Source organism: Lontra canadensis, unplaced genomic scaffold, assembly GCF_010015895.1.
Source record: "Lontra canadensis isolate GAN:19392208 unplaced genomic scaffold, GSC_riverotter_1.0 scaffold36, whole genome shotgun sequence".
In the NCBI taxonomy this organism is placed as follows: Eukaryota; Metazoa; Chordata; class Mammalia; order Carnivora; family Mustelidae; genus Lontra; species Lontra canadensis.
Genome location: NW_022631030.1, coordinates 3,890,582 through 3,917,169, shown reverse-complemented (window position 1 = coordinate 3,917,169; position 26,588 = coordinate 3,890,582). Strand labels below are relative to the sequence as shown.

At 61.0% G+C, this 26,588-nt stretch overlaps 1 protein-coding gene across 5 annotated transcripts; it reads left to right on the top strand.

Annotated features, from left to right (window-relative positions):
- The first annotated feature begins 261 nt into the window (after positions 1 to 261).
- On the top strand, positions 262 to 26,382 carry BCL9L (BCL9 like). 5 transcript variants are annotated; one of them, XM_032868671.1, is made up of 10 exons: positions 262 to 1,045; positions 14,266 to 14,392; positions 15,809 to 15,910; positions 17,170 to 17,555; positions 18,225 to 18,344; positions 20,874 to 21,084; positions 21,254 to 21,338; positions 21,422 to 23,714; positions 24,162 to 24,443; positions 24,882 to 26,382. In XM_032868671.1, exons 3-10 carry the CDS (start codon positions 15,885 to 15,887, stop codon positions 25,973 to 25,975), a joined length of 4,497 nt encoding a protein of 1,498 aa, XP_032724562.1. In that variant the 5' UTR covers positions 262 to 1,045; positions 14,266 to 14,392; positions 15,809 to 15,884; the 3' UTR covers positions 25,976 to 26,382. The 5 variants fall into 5 exon arrangements, with proteins under 5 accessions (XP_032724562.1, XP_032724559.1, XP_032724560.1 ...); XM_032868668.1 differs by lacking the exon at positions 14,266 to 14,392 and adding an exon at positions 7,440 to 7,498; XM_032868669.1 differs by lacking the exon at positions 14,266 to 14,392.
- Positions 26,383 to 26,588: the final 206 nt, after the last annotated feature.

Here is a 26,588-nt window from a genome sequence, read left to right as displayed (position 1 = left end):
GTGTGTTGGGGGGTGAGGGGAGTCCAGGCAACTCCCACCCCTTCCAATCAGTGTAGACTGGAGGGTAGGTTTGTGAAACCTCTCTCCAGCCTGGGTTGTTGTTGGCGCGTCTCTTCCCCAGTCCCCAGGAATGGGGAGGAGAGACGGGTAGAAGCCCCCTCCCCGCCCCCGGGCCAACCTGCCTCCCGCTTCTCGGCCGGGCGCCTTACCGAGTCAGACCACTGGGAGGCTGGGGGAGCCGGGTTGGGCGAGGAGGCGAGAGAGATGGGGGAGCTCTTATTTTGACAGGGGCCTCTCCGGGCTCTGGTATGAAGGCAGAAGGAGGCAGCCAGAGAGCCCCGATGCTTATTCAGGCTGGGGAGAGGAGCCGAGTGGAGGGGCGAGCGAGGCTCCGGCAGCGCAGGGGAACCCGGGGAGGCGGCGGCGCGCGGCGGAGCCAGTGGCCGGACATGCCCCGGACCCGGGGCCGCTGCACCACTGCCGCCGCCCGGAGCCAGCCGGCCGGACGCCTGCACGCCTGGATCCCCCGGCGCCGCGCCGCCCGGGGGCTGCGACCCGGACCCTCGGCGTCCGACCAACAATAAGCGCCCAGACAGCCCCCTCCCCGCCCCGCGCCCGCCGTCCCCGCGGGCCTCGGGGAAAGTGAAAGGAGGAGGCGAAGGAAGGGAGGAAGGAAGGAAGGAAGCAAGGAAGGAAGGAAGGAAGGGAGGAGGAGCAGGAGCCGGAGCCGTGAGGTTCGGGGCCGAGACCCCAGCCCCGAGCCCCGGGCCGGGCGGGTGTGCTCGCTCTCCCGCCGCTGTCCGGCGCCCACGACCATGCTCGGCGGTTGGGAGGCAGGAACCCAGGCGCCCAGCGACCCCCGGATACCCTCTCCCGGGCCGGGCTGGTATTGAGATCAAGGCGTCCAGGATCAAAAGATCACCGCCTGCCCGCCCCCCTCCGCACCTCCAACTGGCAAGCCGGAGGACCCTAATCCAGTCACCGACCCTGATCTGGTCATGGCGTCCAGCTCCGGCCTGGCGTGAGGACCCCCGACCCGCGCGAGGTGAGGGGTGGGCTGGGGCCGAGGGTGAAAGTCATGCCAGGCGGGCAGAGGCGCGAGGAGGGAGATCCAGTTTGAACTGGGGAGGGGGAACACAGTCTGATTGTCTGTTGCCCTCTGGCACGCACCCCCAGGCTGTTTAAGGGTTGGGGGACTCTCCCAGGGTTAGTGGTGACTACTCTTGGGCCCCCAGTCAGGTTGGCAGCCCCAGAGCTCAGGGGGGAGGGCTTAGGGACAGCCAGGGGACCCTGCCACCCTAGCGCAGAGAACAAGGCCGGCCTTGGGCCAGCTGGAGCAGCAACCCTGCCCTGGGGGCTTCTGGGAGATGTAGTCCCCCTCCCAGGCTCCCCAACCCCTTGGGTCCCAGCACCCCAGCACTCCTCCCCTAGCTGATGGGAGCCTCCAGAAGGAAGTGCATTAGGATTGGGGATTGCTGGGGTTACCCTCTGCCCCCAAGCAGTGCCTAGGAGCAATAGGGGCTGTGACTCCTGGAGTCTCCCCTGCCAAGGATTCTCAGCAGTGTGGGCTTGGCTGGGGGGTGGGGCAGTCACATAGTTCCTTGGAGGTGTCCCTGCACTGCTAAGGGGAGGCTCCCCCTGCTTTGGTCCTGGGAGCTCCTGGGGGAGGAATATGAGGAAGAGAAGTGAGACTTAAGGCTTCTTGCTTGTCTGGAGTATGCCCTATCCCTGGGCTGCTGGAATTTGGTTTCTGGAGACACTGAAGTCTACTCTCCCCTTCTCCCTCTGGGTTGCTGAGAAGGAGCGTGTCCCTCACAGTCTGGGAGTCTGGAGGGTGTCTCTCTGGAGCAGTGAAGCCAGGATCTGCTTCTGTCTGTCTGTCCAGCCTCCTTCCTTCCGGGTTTTTCTGACACCCCCTCCTCCCGCCTCCTTCAGTCTGTCTGCTGCTTGGGGTGTGTGTGTCTGGGGAGTGGTGGAGGGGGGCTCTGCTGCAGGGAGGAAGAGTGTTGCTTTGGGAGAGGTGAGCTGGGCATGTGACTGAGCCATGGGATAGGGGCTTGAGGCCCACTTGATCTTTGGCCTTGGTTTCCCGTTTTACCTAGGAAAGCTGTCTTCACACTGTGTCTGCTGGAACCCTACTGATGTCTCTGGGCAGCTCTCTGAGCATGACCTCCAGGGTGGGTGGCCTTTCACTCCTCTTGTTCTTCCCACTCCTCAGCCTCTCCAGAGAGCAGACACTTCTGCTGGGCCTGGCTTTTCTGCTTCTCCCAGGACGGGTCTTGCCTTCTCTGGGTCAGGACCATGATTTCATGGCCCCAGGGGAAGGCATGATCAGGCCCCGTCTTTCTGGTGTCATCTGTGAGGCGACTGGTTTGAAGCCTCAGGATGCAGTGAGAATGGGTCAGGAAGGTGAGGGGTAAGGGAAGTCTGGTAGAAAAGGAAGGTGTTGCCTCCCCAAGGTGATCAGGCTCCTTGGCCTTAGAGAACCAGGCCTGGAAGGCCAGGGTCTAGCCACCTCTCTCTAGAGGCTCTCTGCTTACCTGTGTTGCTCCTGTTTAGGGGTGGGGCCTGGGGGAAGGGTTGATGTTTGAAAAGGGTGCTGGTTTGGGGGCCGAGTACCTATCATCTTCCATCCAGGGCAACTCTTGTGTTTGGGACAGCAGGGGCCCCATGGCTGGAGACGGGTCCTGGAGGTCCATGTGCGGGTTCAAGATGAGTCTCTAATTACCGGGCTTGAGGGTCAAGGTGAGACGACATTACAGAGTCCTGGGGAAGGTTTGGTGGTCCACAGAAACCTGGGACTAGTGCAACAGTGGCAATGTGGGGCCTCGTGAACTTGCTTGTTGACCCTGTGCAGGGCGCCTGTGCCTCTGTTTGCATAGTTCCCGGCCCCCAGCTTCTGGGTACCTGGGTTAAGCCGAAGCCCTGGGCTGGAGACTCTGTTTCCCTGAACAAGCAGGACAGTAGCCTTCTGGGCAGAGGCCTAGTGGGTGGCAGTGTGGACTCAGCTGGAATGCCTGGCACCTGCTTTAGATTAAAGAAGATGCCTGCAAAGGGGGGATGCCTGCCTGTGGGGGAGTGGCTGGGATGGAGCTCCGTGTAGCCCAGGAGTGGGGTGGAGGAAGAAGAGGACCAGGGTTGCAGGTAGCAGCAGCTCTGGCAGGAGTGGAAAGAGCCGGAACTCACCCAGCTCTGCAAACCCTCCTCCAGGGAGTATAAGACCAGAGCTGGGGGCACCCCCACACTGCCTCTGGCGCCACAGGCTGAACTTCTGCCCCAGTGCCCAGGGGATGGGGCAGCTACAGAGGGCCAGGGTGTCTGAGTGTCCGTTCTTCCCGGGACTGGGAAAAGCCTGCAAGGAAGTGGGGGGACACTTTGGGGTTCTTGTTTACTCTTCCTGGGGCTCCTTGGTTGCTGGTGGTGAGGCACCCCAAGAACCTGGGTACCCAGGGGTGTTGGGGAAATGGCATCCCTTCCTTGTGCCAGGAGCCCTGGGCACTGCCCGGGTGCTGACCTGGGGGGAGGGGGCAGAGGGGGATGGCAGCGTGGGAAAGCGGGCAGCCGTGGGAGCCAAGCGGGTGCAGGCTGGGTGCCGCGGGCAGGGAGCCTCTGCCAGGCCCGCTCTCCCTGGGGTGGGGCTGGCTGTTCCAGGGACTGGCTCAACCTGTTGAGCGCCTGGCTGCTGTAGCTTGGCATGTGTGCCCGTGCCTGCCAGCCCTGGCAGCTGCCCACCGTAGCCACACTGGAGGGGCTGCCCCCAGGGATCTGGGGAAAGGCAGCTCAGAGTGGCCAAGGGGCTGGGATGGGTCTGCTAGAGGCTTATCCAGAGAGTGCTGTTTCCCCAGGTCCAGTCCTCTAACTATCAGAGCTGGGCTGGGGCCAGTTGGAGGGCTAGGTAGCTGGAAGCCAGGAGCTGGGGGGCTAGGCGGAGAAGGCCCCCATAGTGCTCTCTCTCGAGGTGCTGCTTGTCCTTTGGATGGGCGGCCCTAAAGACAGCCTGGAGTTACAGCCTGGAATTTCCTCTGCTGGGTGCCAGGGCCAGGCCTCCAGAGCCCCACCCCCAGCCTGGCCTGACCTCCCCTCCCTGGGAGAGAACTGCCCACTTTCCCTAGAGGCTGGGGGAGGGGCAGTAAGGGCATTCTGCTGCCCTGGGAGGGGAGGGGTGACTTCCTGGGTGTGGGGGTATGTTGCACTGCCTCAGTCTCCCCAAAAGCCCCCCTCCCCATGAAGAAGAGGGAAGCCCCTGGTTCCCCAGGAACTGTCTCCCACCCTGCTCTGAGTATGGGGAGTCCTGGGTCCCACGGAGGATCTCTGAGCCCTGTGGGGCCCTTGCTGTCCCCCCACCCCCTCGGACCCCTTAGCTTTGGGCCCACCTTTGGGCTCTACTAGCTGGTAAAGGGGAGCCTGGTTGTTACTCTGTAGAGGAGAAGGTGTTGACCACCGCCCATAAATGGGGGAAGCGGGCACAGGCAGCTTCCCTCTTCCTCTCACTCCTGAGGGGAAGGGCAGCCTCCCCTGCCTTCTTACTTTTTCAGTCAGTGGCCAAAGCAGAGTCCTCTCCTTCTTTGCCTCCTTTCCACCCCAGGCCCTTCCTGCTGGTGCCTAGACCACCTCACCCTCCTAACCTTGGTGTCTCTTCCAGGCCCCCCTCCTTGGGGGGCTGGGATTCCCTCTGCCCCACCCCCTCTCCAAAGGGCTGGTGGCCCTTCACTGGCCTGCCTTCCCCTCCCCCCTACTCTCCACCCCCCAGCCTCAACTGGGAATGGCCCTGAATCCAGCATTTCCAGCATTTCGAAACCAAGATTGTTTTGAAATCCCTGAGTACTTCTCCACCCCCCTCTGGCTCCCCTCCTCCCCACTAGTCCAGAATTTAGTCCTCTAATCTGACCTCACGCTGTGCATTGCCAGGGTCTGTGTGTGTGTGTGTGTGTGTGTGTGTGTGTGAGAGTTCGAGTGCTAGCACTCAGCCACGTGCATACTATTGTGTGTGTGTGTGCACAGGCGCTCACGGGCATGGGGGTGTGTGTGTGTGTGTGTGTGTGTATCCCAGTGTGGGTATATCTTCTGTCTGTCAGCAGGTCTGTGTGATTGGCCCGTGTCTTTTGTGATTCTGGCTCTCCTCATTCTCTGGGAGTATGGCAGCCTCTGTGGGTCTCGAGGCATTCTTAGGGAGTTTGGGGTTATTTTTAGGAGATAGAGATCTTGGACGTGTATCTTTGCGAGTCGTGTCTGTGTCTCAGTTGCACGTCCCAGGGAGTGTCTCTGAGGAGTGTGTGTGCCTGGGGTTGTGTCTCTTTGATGAGTTTATGTGTGTGTATACATGTGTGTGTGTGTTCTGCTTCTGTTCTTGCTTCTCTCCTCCTCCCTTTGAACATGTCTGGTGTGTGTAGTCACAGGTCTCCCCGCAGCAACCTGGGACATGGAGTACTCTGTCCCTTGATAGGGAGATTTCCTGGAGTGGGGCCAAGGCTTCTGGCAGGGCCAGGGTCCTTGGAGAGAAAGTGGTGGCATGGGGGGACTTTGGGATAAACTGCTCCCCTCCCCCCGACTGGGCTTTCTTCCTCTGCCCCTCAAAGACACCCAGCACCTTTGGGGTCCCAACACCCTCTTCTTGACCTCATGATACAGTGGTGGGTGATGGGTGATCATAGGGAGGCCAGTCCCCAAAGGAAGGGCTAGGAGAGGGAGTTAAGCCTCCATTCCAGTTACTTGCTTCACTGGGGTTGAGGAAGGGGCCGGCCACATCAGACCTGGGAGCTTGGTGGCTAATTTAAGATTCAGGAAAGTTGACTTCTCTAGCTAGGGGGAGACAGCAAAACAAGACAAGACATTCATATTTCCAGTCTTTACAGAAGACAGAGGAGGCTGGAATCCTAAGGGGGTGATATTCCACCCCAGAAATACAAGGCATTTGGGGTATTTGGGGTGGGGCCAGCTGCCATTGTAGCCTGGGACGTCCTTCATGTTTAAGTTCATTCTGCAATTAGACCGTGTTCTACAGTGGGGGAGGAGGCCAGGGGGGAGCTTTTTTTTTTTTTTTTTTTTTTTTTTTTTTTTTTTGGTCAGAGCAAGGGTGGTGATAACAGAGTTATGTTAGCATGGGATTCGGGCCCTGGAACCCTTGATAATCTCCTATGACTCAGTATCCCATCCTGGGGTCTCAGGCTCTGATTGAATGCTTTCCTCTAGAAGCACTTGGGTCAGATCAGTGAGGAAGAAGAGGGCCCAGGCAGGGGCTGTTTGTAGGAGTCCAGGGCCTGTGCAGACAGTAGCAGGATGTAGGCAGAGGATAAGCTGTCCCTTCCCCCCACCCCCGTGGCCTCTGGTCCCAGGACACAGTGGGAGGAAGGGAGGCCTAGAGGCACAGGTTGGTACAGTGCTCAGTGACCCAGCAAGGGGAGGGCTTTGGCAAGGAATTTTCAGTTTGTTTCTCAATCTCTGTCTCTGAGACACGCACACACACGTCACTGCAGACACCTTCAGGAGATGAGCCTAGAAAAGTCACCTAGAGGGCAGTCGGGCAGGGCGCTACCAGATGGGGCTGTGTGGAACCAGCTTCATTCTGGCGGAAGAGGCCCCGCACCTGCCCTCTTGAACTGGAAGTTGGGCCCAGCTGGAGGTCTCCTACCCAGCTCCCCCTTCCTGGGCCTGGGAGCAACACCGGCTGGACAGGGTTAAGTCTGGTTGGCAGGGACACCCCCCCTGCCCCCAGTGCAGAGAGAGAGAGAGAGAGGGAGGGGTGGTTCGCAGCTTGCTCTAGTTGGCGTCTCTCCCAGAATTCTTCGGAAAAGAACTCCCCTTTGACCCCCAGTACAAACTGAGCCCAGCCACCAGGGCTTCACCCAGCCCCCCTCCTACGGAACTGCTAAGCCAGATCCTCTCACCCCAGGCCCTCCCAACCAGGCCGGTGGGGACTTTGCGTCTTCAGGGGACAAGGGGTATAGCCAAAGGGACCACACATGGACACGGGAGAGGCCCCATTCTTATCTCTGACATAGGATAATCCTGGGGCTGGCTGGCACCGAAAGCCAGGGTCCTCTGGTCTCCCCATCCCCATCCCTTCCCCCAGGACCTCAGGCCAGGTCATGGGAGTCATTGGCCCCGCCTCTGTCGAAGGCATCTTCCAGTGCCTTCTCCTTTCCTGCTTCCAGGATAGGGAGGGGGAGCAGTGTGGTGCAGCAGCTGGGTCAGGCCTGGCTCCCAGCCAATCCACAGAAGTCCTGGAGGGGGGGGGGGTGTGGGGGTGTGGTGGTGTCCGAGTAGCTCAGAGACTTCCTGGAGCTGCAGGCTGTGTGTGTGTGTGTGTGTGTGTGTGTGTGTGTGTGTGAGAACACGTTTCTGTGGTGTACATGTTGGGGGAGGGGCTGGGGTTATGGGAGGAGCAGGGCCCTAGATTGCTGGCTTGGGGCTTCTAGCTGTGAGTGACCCTCTCTCCACAGGGAGCCCCCTTCCCAGACCACACCCTTGAGCCTGAGCCCGGCACACAGTTACTCCTGAGGTGAGAGCTCCGTGTGCTTGTGCCTGCCCTCTGCAGCCTCCTTGCTGCTCTCTTGTCTGCTGGTCTCCTGCTTGGCTTTTTGTTTTGGGTGCCCTCCTCCTGGCTTTCTGCCCCCACTTCTCCTTTCATTCTCCTGCCCCCAGAGGAGGGGAGCTAGCAGCCTTACAACCTGGAACCTGGGGGGTGGGGGTGGGGCAGGGAGGGGTAAAGCCCCACCTCTGTGAAAGTCCCAGGTCTTCTCTGAGCTGGAATCTTTCCAGGCCCGGCAGGTGGGGAGCTCCTGCCCAATCACCCCTGGAGGGCAAGGTAGGGTTTCCTGGTCATCCCAAGTGCTTGCTCCGCTCTGTCCTGGCTTTGGCCTCCCCCTGCTGAGTCAAAGCCAGGGTGGCTATTAGCCACCGAAATGTGGTTTCTGCCCTGGCCTCCAGACACACACACACACACACACACACACACACACACACACACACACGGAGGCTCTCTCCCTACTGCTAGCCCCCCCTCCTTCCCTCCCTCCCCTCCTTCCTTACTTAGCAACAACTCCCTGAATTCACAACAAACACGCCTGTAGGCTCCTGGGCTGACTAGGGAAGGCTGCAGAAGGCGGAGGTCTGGGAGGAGGCACGTCTCTCAGACTGTCCTCTGGAGGGAGGGGCTTCTGATCCCCCCACTCTCCTTCCTGGGGGCCCGCTGGAGGCCACTGCCTCTCAGGGACCAGGAGGAAGTCATCCCGTTTCCAACTCAGGCAATGAAAAAAGTGGGGAGCAGTGACAGGTGTGGCTGAGCAGGTGTGGGGGCAGGGCTTGGACTCTACCCTTCACTAGTGAGTCCCACTTGACTTTTGACCCCCACCTGGAGAGTGAGGGGGCGGCAGACTCCTCTCCAGCCCACCAGTCTCTCTTAGCAGGGGCCCAGTGTTGTTGTCATGGTAACTTGCCTGGCTCCCTTCTGACTATTAGGGACCAGGATGGGCGAGGAGGACATAGCGGACTGGGGGTGGGTGAGACTGGGGCCCCCCCCCCGGAGAACTTTTCTCTCAGGGTACCTATGCCGAGGGGGTGGGGAGGGGTGCTCTCTCTCTGATCGCTTCCCTGGGCAAGAACCGTGGCCTCTAGCCAGGACCTGGGGCACATCGGGCGTGGAGGGAGTGTGTGTGGAATGGTGAGGGGCGCCCATTCTCTCGTTAGAGCACCGATACAGGTTGAACTGCTCTCGCAAAATGGTTAAGAACCCAGTTGCGGGCGTGTCTGGGTTCAAATCCCTATTCTTCTCATTCTGGACTGTGTAACTTAGGCAAGTCACCTAACTTCCTTGTGCCTTAAAGTGGGGGATCATAAAAGTACTTTGGTGTAGAGCTGTTGTGAGGATTAAATTAGATCGTGTGTATGTGTAGCGTTCAGGACAGCCTGATGCGACGGCATAAAATGCTCAGTATGAGGTAGTGAGCCTCCTCTTTGCTCCTCGACATTGCTTTCTACAGGAACTCCTAACCCCACCCCCGGGGGGCTTTGGCCTGGAAGAACAGTTGGCCTGGCCCTTGGCAGTGGAGGACTGGGGAGTGGGGGTGGGGGAGGACAACCTTTCTAGTACTTCGGACTCCGAGATTCTAACACCCTTCCAGACTCACTTTCTCACTGCCTCAGTCTCCCCACTGTTGGAGCCAGCTCACATCTTGGGTGCAGGTTCACCAAATGGCCGTAGGCGCAGAGAAGGGCCTGGGGGACTTAGGACGTGTCCCTCCCTATCTGCCAGTGCTTCCCAGGCTGAGCTCTCCCTCCCCCGGGCTGCTGGCTCAGATCAACTTAGCACCCCTCCCACCCTTCCATCCCTGCTGCTCTGTTCTTTCACCAGGCTGAACGCAACATTCTGTCCTTAAATGGCTTAACGGGCTGCCTCCTCTCCTTCCTGGCCTAAGGGGTCAGGGACCTTCCTTGGGGAGAACAGTGGCAGTGCGGAGCTGTGACATGCATGGTCGCTGTTAGGGCTGCCCCAGGGTCCCTCGGATTCCCTGGACCCTCTGCCTGGGCATTTTCCCCGAGTGTGGCAGAGCAGTGCCCAGGCCTGTGATATGTATAGAAGCCCAGATGGGCATGCCTGGCACCTGCCACGCACAGCCGGGCAGGGAGGAGGCATCCTGCAGCTCAGAGGAGGGGTGGGGTCACATCAGCATCCACAGGGGCCAGAGGACTCTTTTCGTGGGCTGCGTGGTAAGTGTGGGCAGCGCTGGAAAGAGTTCTGCTTCAGCCCTGTGTGCCCTGGGGTAGGGTGAGTGCCAAGGACCACGGGGTGAGCAGGGCTTCTGAGGGGTGTGGCATGGAGCCGAGGCTTGGGAACCTCCGGAGGAGGACCCCAGGAGTGGACAGCAGAGTGGACACACAACGTTTGGCTCTTCCGGGGAGGGAGTATCCAGATCTCAGGAGAAAGTGGATTGTAAGATGTGGCAGAAGTGCCTGCGATCCCAGGGCTCCTGGGTCTGAGACCGGGGCTTGGCTGCCAGGAACCTTCTCTGGCCTGGTACCGAGATGGGTGGGCTGGAGCCCCCGGCTCTACGCATCCTTCTGCAACCCTCAGCCCTTCTTCTGGAGCCAGAGAGGACACTTCCCTTCTATGGGCCTGAAAGTGAGGGCTCTGGGTTGGCCTGGGCCGTGCTGCACTGCTGGGCTGGCCATGCCGCCTATGCCCAGCCCCTGGGGCCTGTTCCTTGGGCAGGCTGGGGCTATTTTTGGGATTGGGCTGGGGCTCTAGGGCTGGTTTCAGATGTTCCAATGTGAACAGGAGAAAATGGGAACAGATGGCTGGAGGGTCCTGCTGGGAGCAGGTTATTTTTAGGGCCTTATTAACCCTTTGGGGGCTTGTGGAGCCACCCTGAGAGGGACAGCCCTCTCTAGTTGAGAAGAGGACAGGTCTTTTCCCTGGACCCCTGCTTTCCAGAACTTCCTGCACCAGTTGCTCCTCTGGCCCTCTCAGACCCTTTGCTCTTTAAGGACGTGCATGCATGAGAAGAAAGTAGGCTCCAGCTTCCTCCACCCCAAGTCCTGCAGGAGATGACCAAGTGGGCAGGGAGAGGGCTGCCTGGCTGGGGGCAGCTGGGCCACTGTTGACGGGAAATCCCCTCTGACTTGCCTCCTGAGGTTTTGAGACACACACCTGAAGCTAAGAGAGTGGATGACTGCTTTCTGGGTTCACACTCTGGTTTCAAGTGTATGGCGGTGAAGTCAGTGATACCCAGGGAAGAGCTAGCTCAGGGAGCTGGCCCCTTCCAGGAGAGCAGAAGAGCCACGTCTTTGTACCTGGTCCCCCTTATATGATGTCCGTGGGCCCCATTCCCTTGGATGCTCCAAGGCAAATGCCTACCTTTATTTACCAAATGCCCACATATCTGGGGGCTACGAGAGGGTAAAGAAGGGGAGGGACATCGTGGCCAGAGATGGTTTCTTGAGAGCCGAGTATGTCATAGGCATTCTATGAGATGGTTTCACTAAGAAAACCATCTCACCCTATACATGTACCCTCACTTTGAAGATGAGGATACAGGTCAGAGGGACAAGTCCTCTAGCTCAGACAGGGCGGGATGTGATTGGCACCTTGTCTCCCTGACCGTGAACCCGGCCCTCATGGCCCTCATTGCACTCCGGGCCTGGCATCCCAACCCCAGGAGGTAAGGCTGCTGGGGACAGGATCTCTTCAGGGAGAGGTTTCTGGAATGAGTATGGGAAAGGAGGCCTGGGGGCAGGGGACCCTGCCTGTCCCTGGTCTCACAATCCCCTAAGCCCTTCTACCCTGAGGGTGCCAGGACTGACACCAGAAACCCAGTTTGGCCTTCCTGTCTTCCCTGCGGGAGGATCACAGGCATACATCCTGTCTCTCAGTCCCCACCCCCACCCCGTCCTGGCCCACAGGCTCCCACTTCCTGCAGGGTCACGGCCATCTGGATGTCAACGTGGGCAGAGCTGGAGGGCTCTCCAGGTGCTGCTGTGGCCAGGGGTTTGGGCCAGGCAGGCGAGGTGAGGGGGCAGGGAGGATGTGTCTGCCACTGGCGGTACCTGGGGGAGCAAGCCGAGCGCGGGCGCTGGGTGAGGTCCCGCCCCGTGGTGCGCTGCTGGTTGTGCCAGCAGTCTGCCCGCACTCTGGTCCTCCCACAATGGCCCCATTGTTCCCAGCCGCCAGGCAGTTTGGAGGAGGTTCCTAGGCCACCCCTACCCCCCCCAAACAGGGGCCAGATTAACCCCTTGGAGGACAGGCCAGGTGAGGGCCCACAGGGGGCTACCCTGCCCAATCCTCCCTTCTGGGCCTCCGGGCTTTGGGAAGTCACCTTTCGCCCACGTGTACCGGCGACAGGATCACTGCAGACACCGGGGTCTCCCCCTGGGGAGGGAGGAGCACCTAGACCCTCTCCCACCCCCACCGTGGTGCAGGTGCCAGGGGCCAGGAAGTGCCAGTGGGGTGGCAGGCGGAGACCAGATATATTTGGGCCGGTGGGGCTAATTCCAGCCACCACTGCCTGCCCTACTGGCTCCTGAGCTCCTTTCCTTCCTGTGAAACCAGAGCTGGGTTGGGCCTAGCTCAGGATTTCGGTGGATTTAAAGAGGCAGCACCATCCCTGCCAGCCTGGCTTCCTCTCCCCCTCCCCAGGTAGGGTCTGGGGCAGAGAGAGGACTGAAAAGAACTTCTGGCTCTTGCCTTGCCCCGGGCTAACCCTGGGCCCTTACCCCGGTTGGGGGTACCAGGCTCTTGGCAGCTCCTCTCTCCCAGAGCTTTGGGCGGGTGGGGTGGGCGGGGGTGGGCTGTGGTTTCCTGTGTTGGCTGTTTGTGCCTGGCCCAGAGTGCCCGCCGCCTGCCTGGGCTTCCTGCCCTGTCTTGTTTCCTTGTGCCCCCCACCCTCCGTTCCCCCTCCGCCCTGAGGGAGGGAGCAGCCAGGGACTGGGCAGCAGCCTTTGGGGGCACCCCACTGCCAAGGCATGACTGTGTCCCAAGGCCTGGCCACCTTGGCAGTGGCTGAGGGAGCCAAGAGAGGTGGCTTCAAACTTATCTAGGCAATGCCACTTGTCTTACAGACTCCAGAAGGGACAGTGGGCACCAGAATGGGCAGAACACCCCCTTCTCCCCAGAAGCACCTTGTTCAGAGACCCCGACTAGAGTAGTCTGGGACTAGGAGTTCCCACGGAACTGCAGGACTGGGGTTGCCTGGCAACATTCTGGGGCTGCAGGTGGGGCGATGTGGTTTGTCAACCAGACAAAAATGATCGATTTGCATGGTCTCCTTTGGCAAGAGGTGGGGTTGGGGGAAGTGGGAAGAGCTGCTAGGAGCCAGGGTGAGGGGAAGGCCTCTGAGGACCCACACAGAGGGTCCCAGAGCAATACCTTGGTCCTTGAGCAGATTTCCTGCTGGGCTATGAATCCTTGACCTCCCCACTTGGGCTGAGTCACCACCTCAGGAAGAGGAAGTGACCTGGGTGGTAGAGGAGAGCTTCTAGGGACCAAGGAGTCCCGAAACCCAGGAGAAAAGGGACCCAGCCCTCGTCTTGGGAGCTGCATCTCCTTGAGCCCGGGGACAATAATTCCACCCCCATGGCTCCAGGAGGGCCTGAGCAGCGCATTTCTTCTCTAGAGGAGTCTGCCCACCATGCTGGGGAGCATGAAGCCTCCAAACCATTTTCTCGTTGCCTCTCTTGGGTGGTTTTGAGCTAGGCAATGAGGCCAGTGGGCCAGCTGGAGAACCAAGCAGGGGGTCCCAGTGCTGGGGCATCTGAAAATAGGTTGCCACTGGTGTGTGAATGCCCATTATACCTGTGCTGGCTCTGTGTTGAGCACCCATTGAAGGCATCTGTGGAAGCCTTCCTGATCTCCCTCCCCGCACCGGGGTCAGGTCCACCGGCTCCCCCTAACGCCCTAGGGAAGGCCATGGGGAAGCAGCTGACCTCAGGCTCTTTGTCTCAGCAGCCTCCTGGTTTGTGCTCCTGGCCGTTTGCTCCTGCTTGTGAGCACAAGTCACCACTCCAGAGTCCCATGCCTTTCCTTTCCCTCATTCCAGGCGCTCCTGCTCCTGTGCTGGGAAGCCCCCTTCACTCACAGCACCCACCAGGAGTTAGCCACCCCCCCATCCCTAGGCCCTCCAGGTGTCTTGGGGGGAGCTGAGTGTGTAGAGCAGGAATGGTCTTTGGGAGCCCCTGCAAACTCCTGAGGGGTAGGGGGGAGGTGTGAGATGGGAAAGTCCTGACTCATCTGTGCTTGACTCAGCTCGCCCTGCGGTGGGGTGGGAGCAAGGGGGTGGAGTCGGAGAGGGGAGGGCCACTCCAAGATTCTTCTGAGGACTGACTGGGGACACCGGAGAGAGCTAATTTTCTAACAGCCCCTTCCCAAAATATTCCAAGTCCCAACATTTGAAGCTGTAAACACAGGAGGTAGTGCGGGTGGGCCCAGTGGCTAGAAGCCCACCTTTCCGGTGCCCGCTCAGATGAAGAGTCCTGACTTCAAGGGAGGGGGGAGGAGACACTGAACTTGGGGTGGGGGAGCCCCAGGAATGGGGTCTTGGAGCTGCCACGTACTTGTCACATGACCCAGGGGCACGTGGATTCCTTTTGGCACACCTCAGTTTCTTTCTGGTGAAATGGGGATAATAATACTGTCTCTTTAAGTGATAGGTAGTTTTGAGGACTTTGGTGGTGAAGGTGAGAGCTTGAGTGAGACCCGTTGGCCACAGGCCCGTCCCTAAGCCCAGGTCCCTCTCCAGCCCTCCTCTTAACTGCTTCTGCTCTAACCTGTTGCAGGAGATGGGGGCTGGCCGAGGGAGGCTTCCCAGCGGGCCCTGGACTTTGGAACCGTCCCCTGAGGAGCCTCTCTTCCCGGAGGGAGACCTAGAAAAGGGAAGGCCAATACGCCTGGGGTTAATTTAGGGTTAGACTCCCACAGGGTTATGGGTGGGTGGGGGCCTCGCCTCCGCGTCCAGCCCAGCCTCCAGCAGCCCCGCTGGGAGCGGCGAGAGTGCGCACCGGTGTCACGCTGGCCGGATCACGAGGGCGAGGCTGGGCCCAAGTCTCCCCCCTCCCCCACCCCGATCGGTGGGGCCAGGGAGCGCAGGGCAGGGGGCGGTTGGGTGAGGCTTCTGTGTTTGCGTGAGTCTGTTTGTTGGTGTATCTATGACCCCGCGTGTATGTGTGTACGCGCGCGTGTGTTCCTTTGTCACTACCAGGCTCAACTTTCTCTGGTTCCCTTGGGACCGGGTCTCAGTCTTTTCATCCATTCCATGAGTCGGCGCGCTCCCTCTCTGCCGTCAGGCAGCTTGGGCGCCTGCGGGTGCCCCAGGCTGATTCCGTGCTCCTGCTTGGGCCAGCGCCTCCCTCGCCCTCCAGCACACGTCCGCGGGTCGGCGTGGGTGCGCCTCTAGTTTCCTGGGCTCCGTGCGTGTCTTTGTCTCCCCGTCCACGTGTGAGCTGTGAGTGTGTGTGAGTCAGAGTTCGGGTGCTTGCGGGTCTCGGAGCCCCTGCCAGGCGGCCCCCATTGCTAGGCCGAACCTCGGCCCGCCGCCGCCGCCCCGCCCAGCCCCTGGCCGCACTTGGCCGGGTGTCTGTCCGTGCGGCGCGTGCGGGGCCGGCGAGGCGCGCTGCAGTCCTGTCCGTCTCCCGCTCCTTCGCTCGCTCGCTCGCTGGCTCCCTCGCTCGCTCTGCCTCTCCGCTCGGGCTCTGCCGAAGGGGGCGGGGTGGGGTGCAGGGGCGGGGGGGGGGAGGGGAGGCTCCTGCATTCTTGCGGTCGGGGAGGAATCTGAGCCAGCGTTACTGGTCTCCAGAAGAGCCCAGCTGCAGCCCCGGGGCCCCGCCAGGCCTCTCGCTGCCCGCCCGGGCCTGCTGGAATGGGCACGGGCTAGGCCTCGAGCTGGGGGCGGGGCGGGGCATTGCCCCTACCCAGGCCACCTCGGCGCCTGGGGGGCGCCCTGGGGGCGGGGCGAGAGGAGTTCCCCACCCGGGGTGAGGGGCGTGCCTGGGAGCCGGAGTCCCCCAAGGGGCCAGAGCAGACCTCACGGCCGCCCCACGCGGGCGCCTTTGCAACCTATCCTTTCAGTGACTTCTGCCTCTGCGGCCCGGGGAAAGGGGGGCCCTGCTAGAGACTGCAAGCTCCCTGAGGGTCAGGTGCGGGAGGGATGGGGATACAATCGGCCTCTAGGATAGAGACCCCAGCTAGTGGTCCTCCCTTTCCATTCCCACCTTACCCTGTCTAGTTCCCTAGTCCCAGGGCTGTTGGGTCCTCCCTTCTCCCCTCCCCTCCTACACCCCCTCCCCAAGTCACAAGTTTTCTCTTTGGGGCTTGTTGCTGCAGTCCGTGCTCCAGTACCGAGTACCTGGCTGGGCCCTGGGCACGCACAGGGGCCGTAGCCCCACTGTGTGTGGGAGCCATGAGGATCCTGGCTAACAAGACAAGGTGTGTGGGTGTCGTGGAGGGCGGGAAGTGTGTGTGTGTGTGGAGTGCGGGGAAGGGAAGGGCCCAGTGATCATGGGGCTGAGATGTGCTGGCTTGGACAGTGAGCCCTATGGCCACTTGGCTTCTAAGGCCACCGGTGGGCTAAATGGGGGTCAGAATGGGATGGCCTGCCCTGAGGCAGGAGCCCACAGCCTTCATGTCTGGGCCCAGGGGACAGAGGGCAGTGGCAATCAACTAGGCCTACTGCTCTAGTCCCTTTCAGCCCTTGCCTCCTAAAAAACGGTTTGAGCAGACCCCGGCCCACCCCACTGTCGGGTCCAGTGGCGCCCTCTGGCCTCAGTCTAGCTGGGGGTGGAAGCTGGAGGGAGGGGCGGTGCCTGCCTCCCTCCCCTTCCCCAGGAGAAGCCGGCAGACAGGGCCAGGCGGCAGCAGCAGGACAGCAGAGCTGAAATAAATCTGAGCTGGTGTGGAATGAGGGGGGATAAATATCCTCTCCCGTGATGTGATCTTTCCAGCGGCTATTAATAGGTCTCCGGGGAGGGGGAGGCGGTGGGGGGAACGGGCTGGAGCTTAAAGGGCCCGCAGCCTAGGCTGCAGGAATCCTTGGCTTCCAGCTTCGCTCCAGTCTGCTCCGCACACCGCTCCCCTCCCCCTTTCCTCCTGCTCCTGCCTGCCTGCCAGCCCTGCTGGTGGACCCCCTTCAGGCTTTCCCCTCCTGCTCCGAGGAGCTGTCTGGACCAGTGGGTACCACTCTGCAGTGTGCTTGTCTCCACGTCCCCAGGGGAATGGGGCTGAGGCATGAGCAGTGACCCTCAGGTCCTGTGCCCCTCACCTGCGGGTGTGGAGCACGTCAAAGTTGAGGATTAGGACCTTGGAAGGAGTCTGGAGAGAGCAAAGCCTGAAAGAGATGTTCAGGTGTTGGTCAGGTGCTAGTTGGGGGGAGTTGCTGGGAGGCTTGCTGTCCGATGGATGTTGGGGATGGGGGTGAATTCTGCCTCCCAAGGCCCTGGTTTCTACTTGAATTGTGGGGTCTGAGAGGTGGAGAGGATTGCCCTATCTTCACTCCCCGAGGTGGAGAAAGGCATCAGCCCTTGTCTGAGGAACCACAGGAGGAGATAGGGAATAGCTGGTGGTCTTAACACGCTCCTTGGCCCCCACGTCCATTACCATTAGGTGAGGCGGGATGGGGATGGTTAAAATGCAGGCATGCTAGGCCCCTAGCAAGATTAACCTTTCATGTTTCTCCCACCTTGTCCCAGGTTACCCCACCCCAGGAGGAGAGAAGCTCCAGGGAGCCCGCCGCTGTCCCCGCGCGGCCACTGCCCCCCAGCCCCAGCCAAGCCAATGCACCCAGAAAATAAGTTGACCAATCATGGCAAGACAGGGAATGGAGGGGCCCAATCCCAGCACCAGAATGTGAACCAAGGACCCACCTGCAACCTGGGCCCGAAGGGCGTGGGGGCGGGGAGCCATGGGGCCAAGGCCAACCAGATCTCACCCAGCAACTCAAGTCTGAAGAACCCCCAAGCAGGGGTGCCCCCTTTCAGCTCACTCAAGGGCAAGGTGAAGAGGGAGCGGAGCGTGTCTGTGGACTCTGGAGAGCAGCGGGAGGCTGGGACTCCATCCCTGGATTCAGAGGCCAAAGGTACCCCATTTCCTGATCCCTAAGACTCCAGTATGTTCCAGTCCAAGGCCCACGCTTGCTGCCCCTTTTGCCTAATCCCTTTCCCTTGCTTCTCTCCAGCATTTATGCGGGGTCACCTTTCTCTTGCCCCCGTTATACCCACTGGCTTGGCCATTCTCTCAGGAGCAGGGGTGGCCAGGGCAGGGCCTTGTCATCTTCAGGGGCCACCCACGGAGGGGCCACACGGCGTGATGGTCAGCCTCATTCCTCTCTGGAGGGGGAGAGGGAGGTGCTCTGGGGTGAGGAGCAGACCCACACACCTCCTAAGGAACCTCCTGGTATCCCATCTGGTGGGCGTCTTTGAGCAGGCTCTGGGGCCTGCAAGGGGAGCAGTGGCTCTCCCCTCCCTCACCACCCCCCCAGCCCTAATTAGAACCAGTTGTGGTTGGGGATTATGCCGTGCTTGGTGCTGGGTGGGGGAAGGGAGACAGGCAGCGGGGCTGGAGAGAGAAATCAGAAACAAATGGTGTGGTGGGGGCCAAGGGCTGGCAAAGTGCCCACTGTGGCCTGGGCAGTGCCCTCTTAGGGTGAGACATCTGGGAGAATGGGCCCATGGAGACCCTGGCTGTGGGAGGACGGGGCCTCTGGGCACTTGGTCTGACCCCTGCCCGCCTTGTCCTGCCTGGGCAGAGGTGGCACCCCGGAGTAAGCGGCGGTGTGTGCTGGAGCGGAAGCAGCCATACAGCGGGGACGAATGGTGCTCAGGACCCGACAGCGAGGAGGACGACAAGCCCATTGGGGCCACCCACAGTGAGTGCCCATTGCTGCCAGGATCTTGTGGCCCATGGTGCCCCGGGGACATGGCTGCCCTGAGGGAGCCTCCCTCTCCTCACCTTCAAAGGCCTGAGTCTGAGAGACAGCAAGGGTCAGGAACCCAGACTACTTCTTTCCCATCTCACCTGTCACTCTGTCCCTCCCTGCGCTGTGACAGCTTAGCCCCTGCCTTCTAGGTGCTCAGTGAGCCCCTCTTCCTAGGGACAGAGGTAGGGTGGGGTGGCCCCTCCTGGCCCTACCACCTCCACCTCCTCCCATGAATTCTTGGCCTCTGCTGCCACCTACTGTTCAGTAGAGGGAGGGTGGCGAGAGTCCTGCATTGCTGGGAGCCAGACAGTTGGTTCAGAAGTCTGGCTGAGCCTGGGTGGGAGCTGACCTTGGCTCTGTCTCTGGCGCCCACCCCCAGCCTCTGATTGACGGCTGGCAAATGCCTAGCGTGCATCACCAGGACGAGGCGTGGGTGTGGGTGGGTGGATGCCCACTCCTCTCATTCTTTTATTGACCAGTGTGTATTTGGGCCTTGCTCAAGTAATGGGGAGAACCAAACACTCTCCCACCCTTAGGTAGCCCGCACACATTTATTGGGTGATTTCCCTCAAAGCTGACATCTCTTTGAGGGGAGAAACAACTTAATGCAGGTGAACTAGCCAGAGAATGTTAAACTGTGACCTGCTTGGTGGGCTGGGACCCTAGAAAGAAGGAAGAAAAAAATGTGCTGGCTCCTTTGCTACTTTGTTTAATCCTTCCAATAGCCCTGGGAAGTAGGTGTGGTTATGGTTAAGATGCCTGTTGCAGAGGAGGAAACAGGCCGAGCAGATGTTTTTGGAAGGGGTGGACCATGTCTGTGGAGGTGGGGTGTACAGGCTGGAACTTTAAAGGTCCTCTGGTCCCAGGTGCCGCCCCAGGGGACTGGCCGTCCATGAGCCCCTCTGAACCTGTCAGTGACAGATGGGGGTGGTCACTGCCTCCTGGGACCCACAGCCCCCATCAGTTTGCTTTTATAACTTTAGACTGCCAGGATGTAGAAACACTGGAAGAAACAGGGAAATACAGAGAAGGGGCTACCATCCCATCCCCAGCACTAAGACAACCACTGATCCTATTTTACTTGTAGTTGCCATGACGTTCTCAGAGAGTTCTTAGCTTGGGGGCAGCCGATGTAGTGGCTAATAGCACAGACGCTGCAGTCACACAACTTTGGTTGGTGTCTTGGATCTCCCATTTATTATTTGTGTGAATTTGGGAAAGGGTCCCAATTTCCTCTTCTATAGGAATGGATTTCTTCACAGGATTGGTGTGAGGAGTGAATGACTTGCTACGCATGACACTTACAACACTGCTCGTTTTCATTATTTTTACTGTACTGGAAAGTTCCTTATTGGAATAAAGCCTGCCTCCCTCCTGTAACTTGTACCCAGGAGTCCTAGCTCTGTGTGTGGAGTATTATGCACCTTCCTCTTCCCAGGACAGCCCTCACACACTGAGGCCAGCTCTCAGGCCCCCCAGCCCCCAAGCTGTTGGCTCTGTTATTCTGTGCAAAATTTGTTTATATTGGCATGGGAGTGGGTCCATGGACTTACCTAGTCTCGTTAATGACCACGCGTAGATCTTTTTGGGGCTTGGACTTCAGTCTACTTTGTGACCATGGAACAGACATCATTTGGTGCTCAGGGTGGTCAGTCTACCCTGGGAGGGCACCCACTATGCCAGTCTTTTCTAACTCTGTTTTCTAAGTGATTTTTGTTGTTGTTGTTGGTGGTGGTGGTGGTGGTAGTGACATATTTCTGAAGTTGCTATAAAAATAGATTTCTTTGACCTGCCCCGCTGTGCAGAGCAGGGAGTTAGTGTTCCCATTTTATAGATGAAGCAACAGAGGTTTAAAGGGATGAGCTGTCTTGTTCCTAAGGGCACAGAGTCCGTTAGTGGTGAGCTAGAATGCAAAACCAGTCATCATTTGACTCATCAATCTGTGCAGTCTCTTGGCCTTCTCCCCTCACCTGGTCAGAGCATTTGCAGGTGCACACCCCCCCCACACACACACCCATAGTCTGTGGGCTCAGAACAGGCCTTTGGAGTCCCAGCCCAGGTTCAGATCCCGGTTCGGCACTGATGCGCTGTGTCATGTTGGGTGAGTTAATGTCATTCCTCCAGAGTTGTTTCCTCCTCTGTAAAGCAGAGCGTAGGACACCTGCCTTCCAGGGATGTTGTGGTCAGAGGGAATCTCATCTGTAAGTGTCCTTTGGGATGCCACGCACAGGGGAGCCTGTCCCATTTCCCCTCCCCCTCATCTCCATATGGTCCCCATGATTTCTGTCCTGGTTGAAGACGTCTAGGGCAAGTAAGCGTGGACACCAGACACATACCACCGGAGTATGGCAACAGATCACCTATCTGGCCTGAGCTGAAAAGCAGTGAGCCTGCCTGGGATGGGGTGGGGGGCAGCGCCAGCGGGCTCTCCTTTCTGAGTTGAGGCTGCTTACCCAGCTTCTCTCCTCTCTCGTGCAGACTGTAATGTAGCAGACCCAGCCATGACGGCCCCACAGCTGGGTCCCGGCCAAGCCGCCCAACTTCCCCTCAGCGAGAGCAGCGCTCCAGGACCCCCACATGGGCCACCGCCTGGCCTCCGGCCCGACGCCCCCGGGGGTGGGGGTGGGGGTGTCCCCGGCAAGCCTCCCTCACAGTACGTGTACGTCTTCACCACCCACCTGGCCAACACGTAAGTGCCTCGGGGCAGGCCCAGCCTGCTCTGTGCCCCCTCAGCCTGCAGTCCTGAGTGTCCGCCTGCAGGGAGCCAGGGCTAGGCTGGGCTAGGTGGGGGAAGGGCAAGGGCTCCCCGCCGGCCCACCTGCCTCCCTGACCAATTTGTGCATGACCCTTCTGTGCAGGGCCGCCGAGGCTGTGCTGCAGGGCCGGGCTGACTCCATCCTTGCCTACCACCAGCAGAATGTGCCCCGGGCCAAGCTGGACCAGGTGAGTGGGGCGCCTCTGAGAACAGCGGGATTGGCTGGTGCCTCCCTTTGCCTGGCTCATGCTCCGCCTCTGTCCTCCCACAGGCCCCGAAAGTGCCACCTACCCCAGAGCCGCTACCCTTAAGCACGCCGTCCGCGGGCACCCCGCAGTCCCAGCCCCCTCCGCTGCCGCCGCCGCCCCCATCGGCCCCCAGCAGTGCTCCGCCCACTCTGCCTTCAGATGGGCCACCTGAAGACGCCAGTCAGGACCTGACACCCAACTCGGTGGGAGCAGCCAGCACGGGCGGTGGCGCCGGGGGCACCCACCCTAACACCCCTACAGCTGCCACCGCCAGCAACCCTCTGCCTCCGGGAGGAGACTCTGGTGGTGCCCCAGGCCCTGCCCTGCTCGCGGAGGCTGCCCCCACAGGAAATGGGCAACGGAGCCTGATGGGCTCTGAGGGCCTGTCCAAGGAGCAGCTGGAGCACCGGGAGCGTTCCCTCCAGACCCTGCGGGACATTGAGCGGCTGTTGCTCCGAAGCGGGGAGACGGAGCCCTTCCTCAAGGGACCCCCAGGAGGAGCCAGCGAGGGGGGACCACCAGCACAAGCCCCTCCTGCCCCCCAGCAGCCCCCCACGGCCCCTCCCAGTGGGCTGAAAAAGTATGAGGAGCCCTTGCAGTCTATGATTTCACAGACGCAGAGCCTGGGGGGACCCCCGCTGGAGCATGAGGTGCCTGGGCACCCCCCAGGTGGGGACATGGGGCAGCAGATGAACATGATGATGCAGAGGCTGGGCCAGGACAGCCTGACACCAGAGCAGGTGGCCTGGCGCAAGCTGCAGGAAGAGTACTATGAGGAGAAGCGGCGGAAGGAAGAGCAGATAGGGCTGCATGGGGGCCGCCCCCTGCAAGACATGATGGGCATGGGGGGCATGATGGTGAGGGGGCCACCGCCTCCCTACCACAGCAAGCCCGGGGATCAGTGGCCCCCCGGCATGGGTGCACCGCTGCGGGGCCCCATGGATGTCCAAGATCCCATGCAGCTCCGGGGCGGACCTCCCTTTCCCGGCCCCCGTTTCCCAGGCAACCAGATGCAACGGGTGCCTGGTTTTGGAGGCATGCAGGGGATGCCCATGGAGGTGCCCATGAATGCTATGCAGAGGCCTGTGAGGCCAGGTATGGGCTGGACCGAAGACTTGCCCCCCATGGGGGGGCCAAGTAATTTTGCCCAGAATGCCGTGCCCTACCCTGGCGGGCAGGGTGAAGCGGAGCGATTCATGACCCCCCGGGTCCGGGAGGAGCTGCTGCGGCACCAGCTGCTGGAGAAGCGGTCGATGGGCATGCAGCGCCCCCTGGGCATGGCGGGCGGTGCCATGGGGCAGGGCATGGAGATGGAGCGGATGATGCAGGCACACCGGCAGATGGAGCCAGCCATGTTTCCTGGGCAGATGGCCGGTGGCGAGGGCCTGGCAGGCACCCCCATGGGCATGGAGTTTGGCGGAGGCCGGGGCCTCCTGAGTCCCCCCATGGGGCAGTCTGGGCTGAGAGAGGTGGACCCTCCCATGGGGCCGGGCAACCTCAACATGAACATGAATGTGAACATGAACATGAACATGAACTTGAATGTCCAGATGACCCCACAGCAGCAGATGCTGATGTCACAGAAGATGCGGGGCCCCGGGGACATGATGGGGCCTCAGGGCCTCAGTCCCGAGGAGATGGCCCGGGTGCGGGCCCAGAACAGCAGCGGTGGCATGATGGGTGGCCCACAGAAGATGCTCATGCCCTCGCAGTTCCCCAACCAGGGCCAGCAGGGATTCTCTGGGGGCCAGGGGCCCTTCCAAGCCATGCCCCAGGACATGGGCAATACCCAAGACATGTTCAGTCCTGACCAGAGCTCAATGCCCATGGGTAACGTGGGCACCACCCGGCTCAGCCACATGCCCCTGCCCCCTGCGTCCAATCCTCCCGGGTCTGTGCATTCGGCCCCCAACCGGGGGCTGGGCAGACGGCCTTCAGACCTCACCATCAGTATTAATCAGATGGGCTCGCCGGGGATGGGGCACCTGAAGTCGCCCACCCTTAGCCAGGTGCACTCGCCCCTGGTCACCTCGCCCTCCGCCAACCTCAAGTCACCCCAGACCCCCTCCCAGATGGTGCCCTTGCCTTCGGCTAACCCGCCGGGACCTCTCAAGTCGCCACAGGTCCTCAGCTCCTCCCTCAGTGTCCGTTCGCCCACTGGCTCGCCCAGCAGGCTCAAGTCTCCTTCCGTGGCGGTGCCTTCTCCCGGCTGGGTCGCCTCACCCAAGACAGCCATGCCCAGCCCTGGGGTCCCCCAGAACAAGCAGCCGCCTCTCAACATGAACCCTTCCACCACCCTAGGCAGCATGGAACAGGGTGAGTCAGCTGAGCCAGGCGCGGGGTGGGGGTAGGGGAGTGGGGACGGGACTCTGGCACCGGGAACCTGGGCGGGGAGGGGTGTGTTCTTGCTGGGGCAGGTGAGTGCGCAAAGGCATCTGTGCCGGGCGCAGAGGTAGACGCTGCTTGAGGGACACACGTCAGCAGCTGAGTGTGAGTTTCCACAAGGAGTGCCATGGGGCTCTGCCAGGCATTTGGAGGGGTTCGCTCTTGGGCTCTCTGCACTGTCTGGGGGCCCCGAGGCTGCCCGAAGACAGGTGGGCAGTGGTGATAATGGGTTGAGCAGAATATTGGAGTAGAGGTGTGCCTGGAAGGTCAGGAGATTTGGGAGCTGGCCTCTTCCTAGCCCACCATGTATGTGAGCCGCCAAACTCGTCTTCCCCTCCCCGGTTACCCTCCACTCTTTCTGTCTCCCTGCTTCTGTAGGTGCCCTCCCGCCTAGTGGCCCCCGGAGCAGCTCCTCAGCGCCTCCCGCCAACCCTCCCAGCGGCCTCATGAACCCCAGCCTGCCATTTACTTCCTCCCCAGACCCCACGCCTTCCCAGAACCCCCTGTCACTGATGATGTCCCAGATGTCCAAGTATGCCATGCCCAGCTCCACCCCGCTCTACCACAACGCCATCAAGACCATCGCCACCTCCGATGACGAGCTGCTGCCTGACCGGCCCCTGCTCCCACCTCCGCCACCTCCGCAGGGCTCTGGGCCAGGTGCGAGGCCAGAAGGGGGTGCAGGGAGAAGAGGACCTGGGGGTGGGCCCCGGGCGTGGGAAGAGCTGCCACGGCCAGCTGTTGCCCCTGTGGTTATGCTGGCTCTCCTGTGCTCCCAGCGGGCCCTGGGAGTGGGAGGGTGATGTCCCGGGTCAGGTTTCTGCTTGTCATGGAGTAAAACCAAGTCCAGGGCAGCCGAGTGTCGTTTCCGACATCCAGTGAGTGACGTGTCTGCGGCAGACTGGGCCAGAACTCGGGTCTCTTGGCTTCTAACCTGAGTACCTGAAGTCTGTGTCCCTGTGGCCAGCACAGGCCCATAGTAGAGGCCCTCACCCCTGCTGGCATGAGCCTGGCTGGGGAGGGAGGAAGAACTGAGTCCCGCAGCCTTCCCCAGCATGGCACACACAGCTCCTGACCCCTTTTTCTCTCTCCCCACAGGGATCAGCAATAACCAGCCCAACCAGATGCACCTGAACTCAGCTGCGGCCCAGAGCCCCATGGGCATGAACCTGCCAGGCCAGCAGCCCCTGTCCCATGAACCCCCGCCTACTATGTTGCCCTCCCCCACCCCTCTGGGGTCCAACATTCCACTGCACCCCAATGCGCAGGGGACAGGAGGGCCCCCTCAAAACTCGATGATGCTGCCTCCAGGGGGCCCAGACTCCCTGAGTGCCCCCTGTGGCCCAGTGCCCAGCTCCTCCCAGATGATGCCCTTCCCCCCTCGGCTGCAGCAGCCCCATGGTGCCATGGCCCCCAGCGGGGGTGGGGGCGGGGGGCCTGGCCTGCAGCAGCACTACCCTTCCAGCATGCCCCTGCCCCCAGAGGACCTGCCTAGCCAGCCGCCCGGCCCCATACCCCCTCAGCAGCACCTGATGGGCAAAGGCATGGCTGGGCGCATGGGCGACGCCTACCCCCCAGGCGTGCTCCCTGGGGTGGCATCAGTGCTGAGCGACCCCGAGCTGAGCGAGGTGATCCGGCCCACCCCGACGGGGATCCCTGAGTTCGACTTATCGAGGATCATCCCCTCTGAGAAGCCAAGCAGCACCCTCCAATACTTTCCCAAGAGTGAGAACCAGCCCCCCAAGGCCCAGCCCCCCAATCTGCATCTCATGAACCTGCAGAACATGATGGCGGAGCAGACCCCCTCACGACCCCCCAACCTCCCGGGCCAGCAAGGCGTCCAGCGGGGTCTCAACATGTCCATGTGCCACCCTGGACAGATGTCCTTGCTGGGCAGGACAGGTGTGCCCCCCCAGCAGGGCGTGGTGCCCCACGGCCTGCACCAGGGAGTCATGTCCCCGCCACAAGGCCTCATGACCCAGCAGAATTTCATGCTGATGAAGCAGCGGGGGGTGGGGGGGGAGGTCTACAGCCAGCCCCCCCACATGCTCTCCCCGCAGGGCTCCCTCATGGGCCCCCCGCCCCAGCAGAACCTCATGGTGTCACACCCGCTGCGGCAGCGCAGTGTGTCTCTGGACAGTCAGATGGGCTACCTCCCAGCGCCGGGCAGCATGGCCAACCTGCCCTTCTAGCAGTCCCCTGGGGGGTGGGGGCTGGCTGGAGCTGGGGCGGTCCCGCAAATATGATACCCTTAAAGAAGTTCCTTCCCCTCCAGTGTTGGGATGGCCTGGGTCAAGGGGTGGGGTGGATGGGGTGGGAGGGGCTTGTGTGGGGAGTGGCATTTGTGGAAACCAGATGTGCCGGCAGCTTGGGGGGAGGTGGCAGAGCGGGGTGGGGGGTTTTGGGTTGGGGTTCCATTTCGGCCACCAGGACTGCCCCTTTCCCACCCTTCCCCAGTCGATGGAGCCTCTCTCTTCCCTCATTCTCTGCACCCCTCCCCTTCTTTAGCTATGCTTTCAGAGTCCTATTATGGAATCCTGCGGGGGGAGCAGAGAATCCTGGGTGGGGGAAGCCAGAGTAGAGGAGAGGTCTCCCCCACTCTGTCTCCTTTCTGCGGCTTGTTTCCTAGGCTCTGCGTGCTCCTGGAGCTTCATTCTGCTCTCGGTTTCTCTGCTCCCACCGGTTTTTCCTTCTGTCTCTTCCTGCCTCGTTTCCTCTCCCTGCTGCTGTGGCTGAGCCCCTCTCCCACCCCTCCCTGCAGGCGGCTGGCCCGGTGGGCAGTGCCAGCCGCAGCTGTAAATAGAG

Coding starts and splice junctions, on each gene's coding strand:
- BCL9L (XM_032868669.1), top strand. CDS start 15,885: ATGAGGATCCTGGCTAACAAGACAAG. Junction 17,556..18,224: donor CCTGGATTCAGAGGCCAAAG/GTACCCCATTTC, acceptor CTGCCTGGGCAG/AGGTGGCACCCCGGAGTAAG. Junction 23,715..24,161: donor CCTAGGCAGCATGGAACAGG/GTGAGTCAGCTG, acceptor CTGCTTCTGTAG/GTGCCCTCCCGCCTAGTGGC.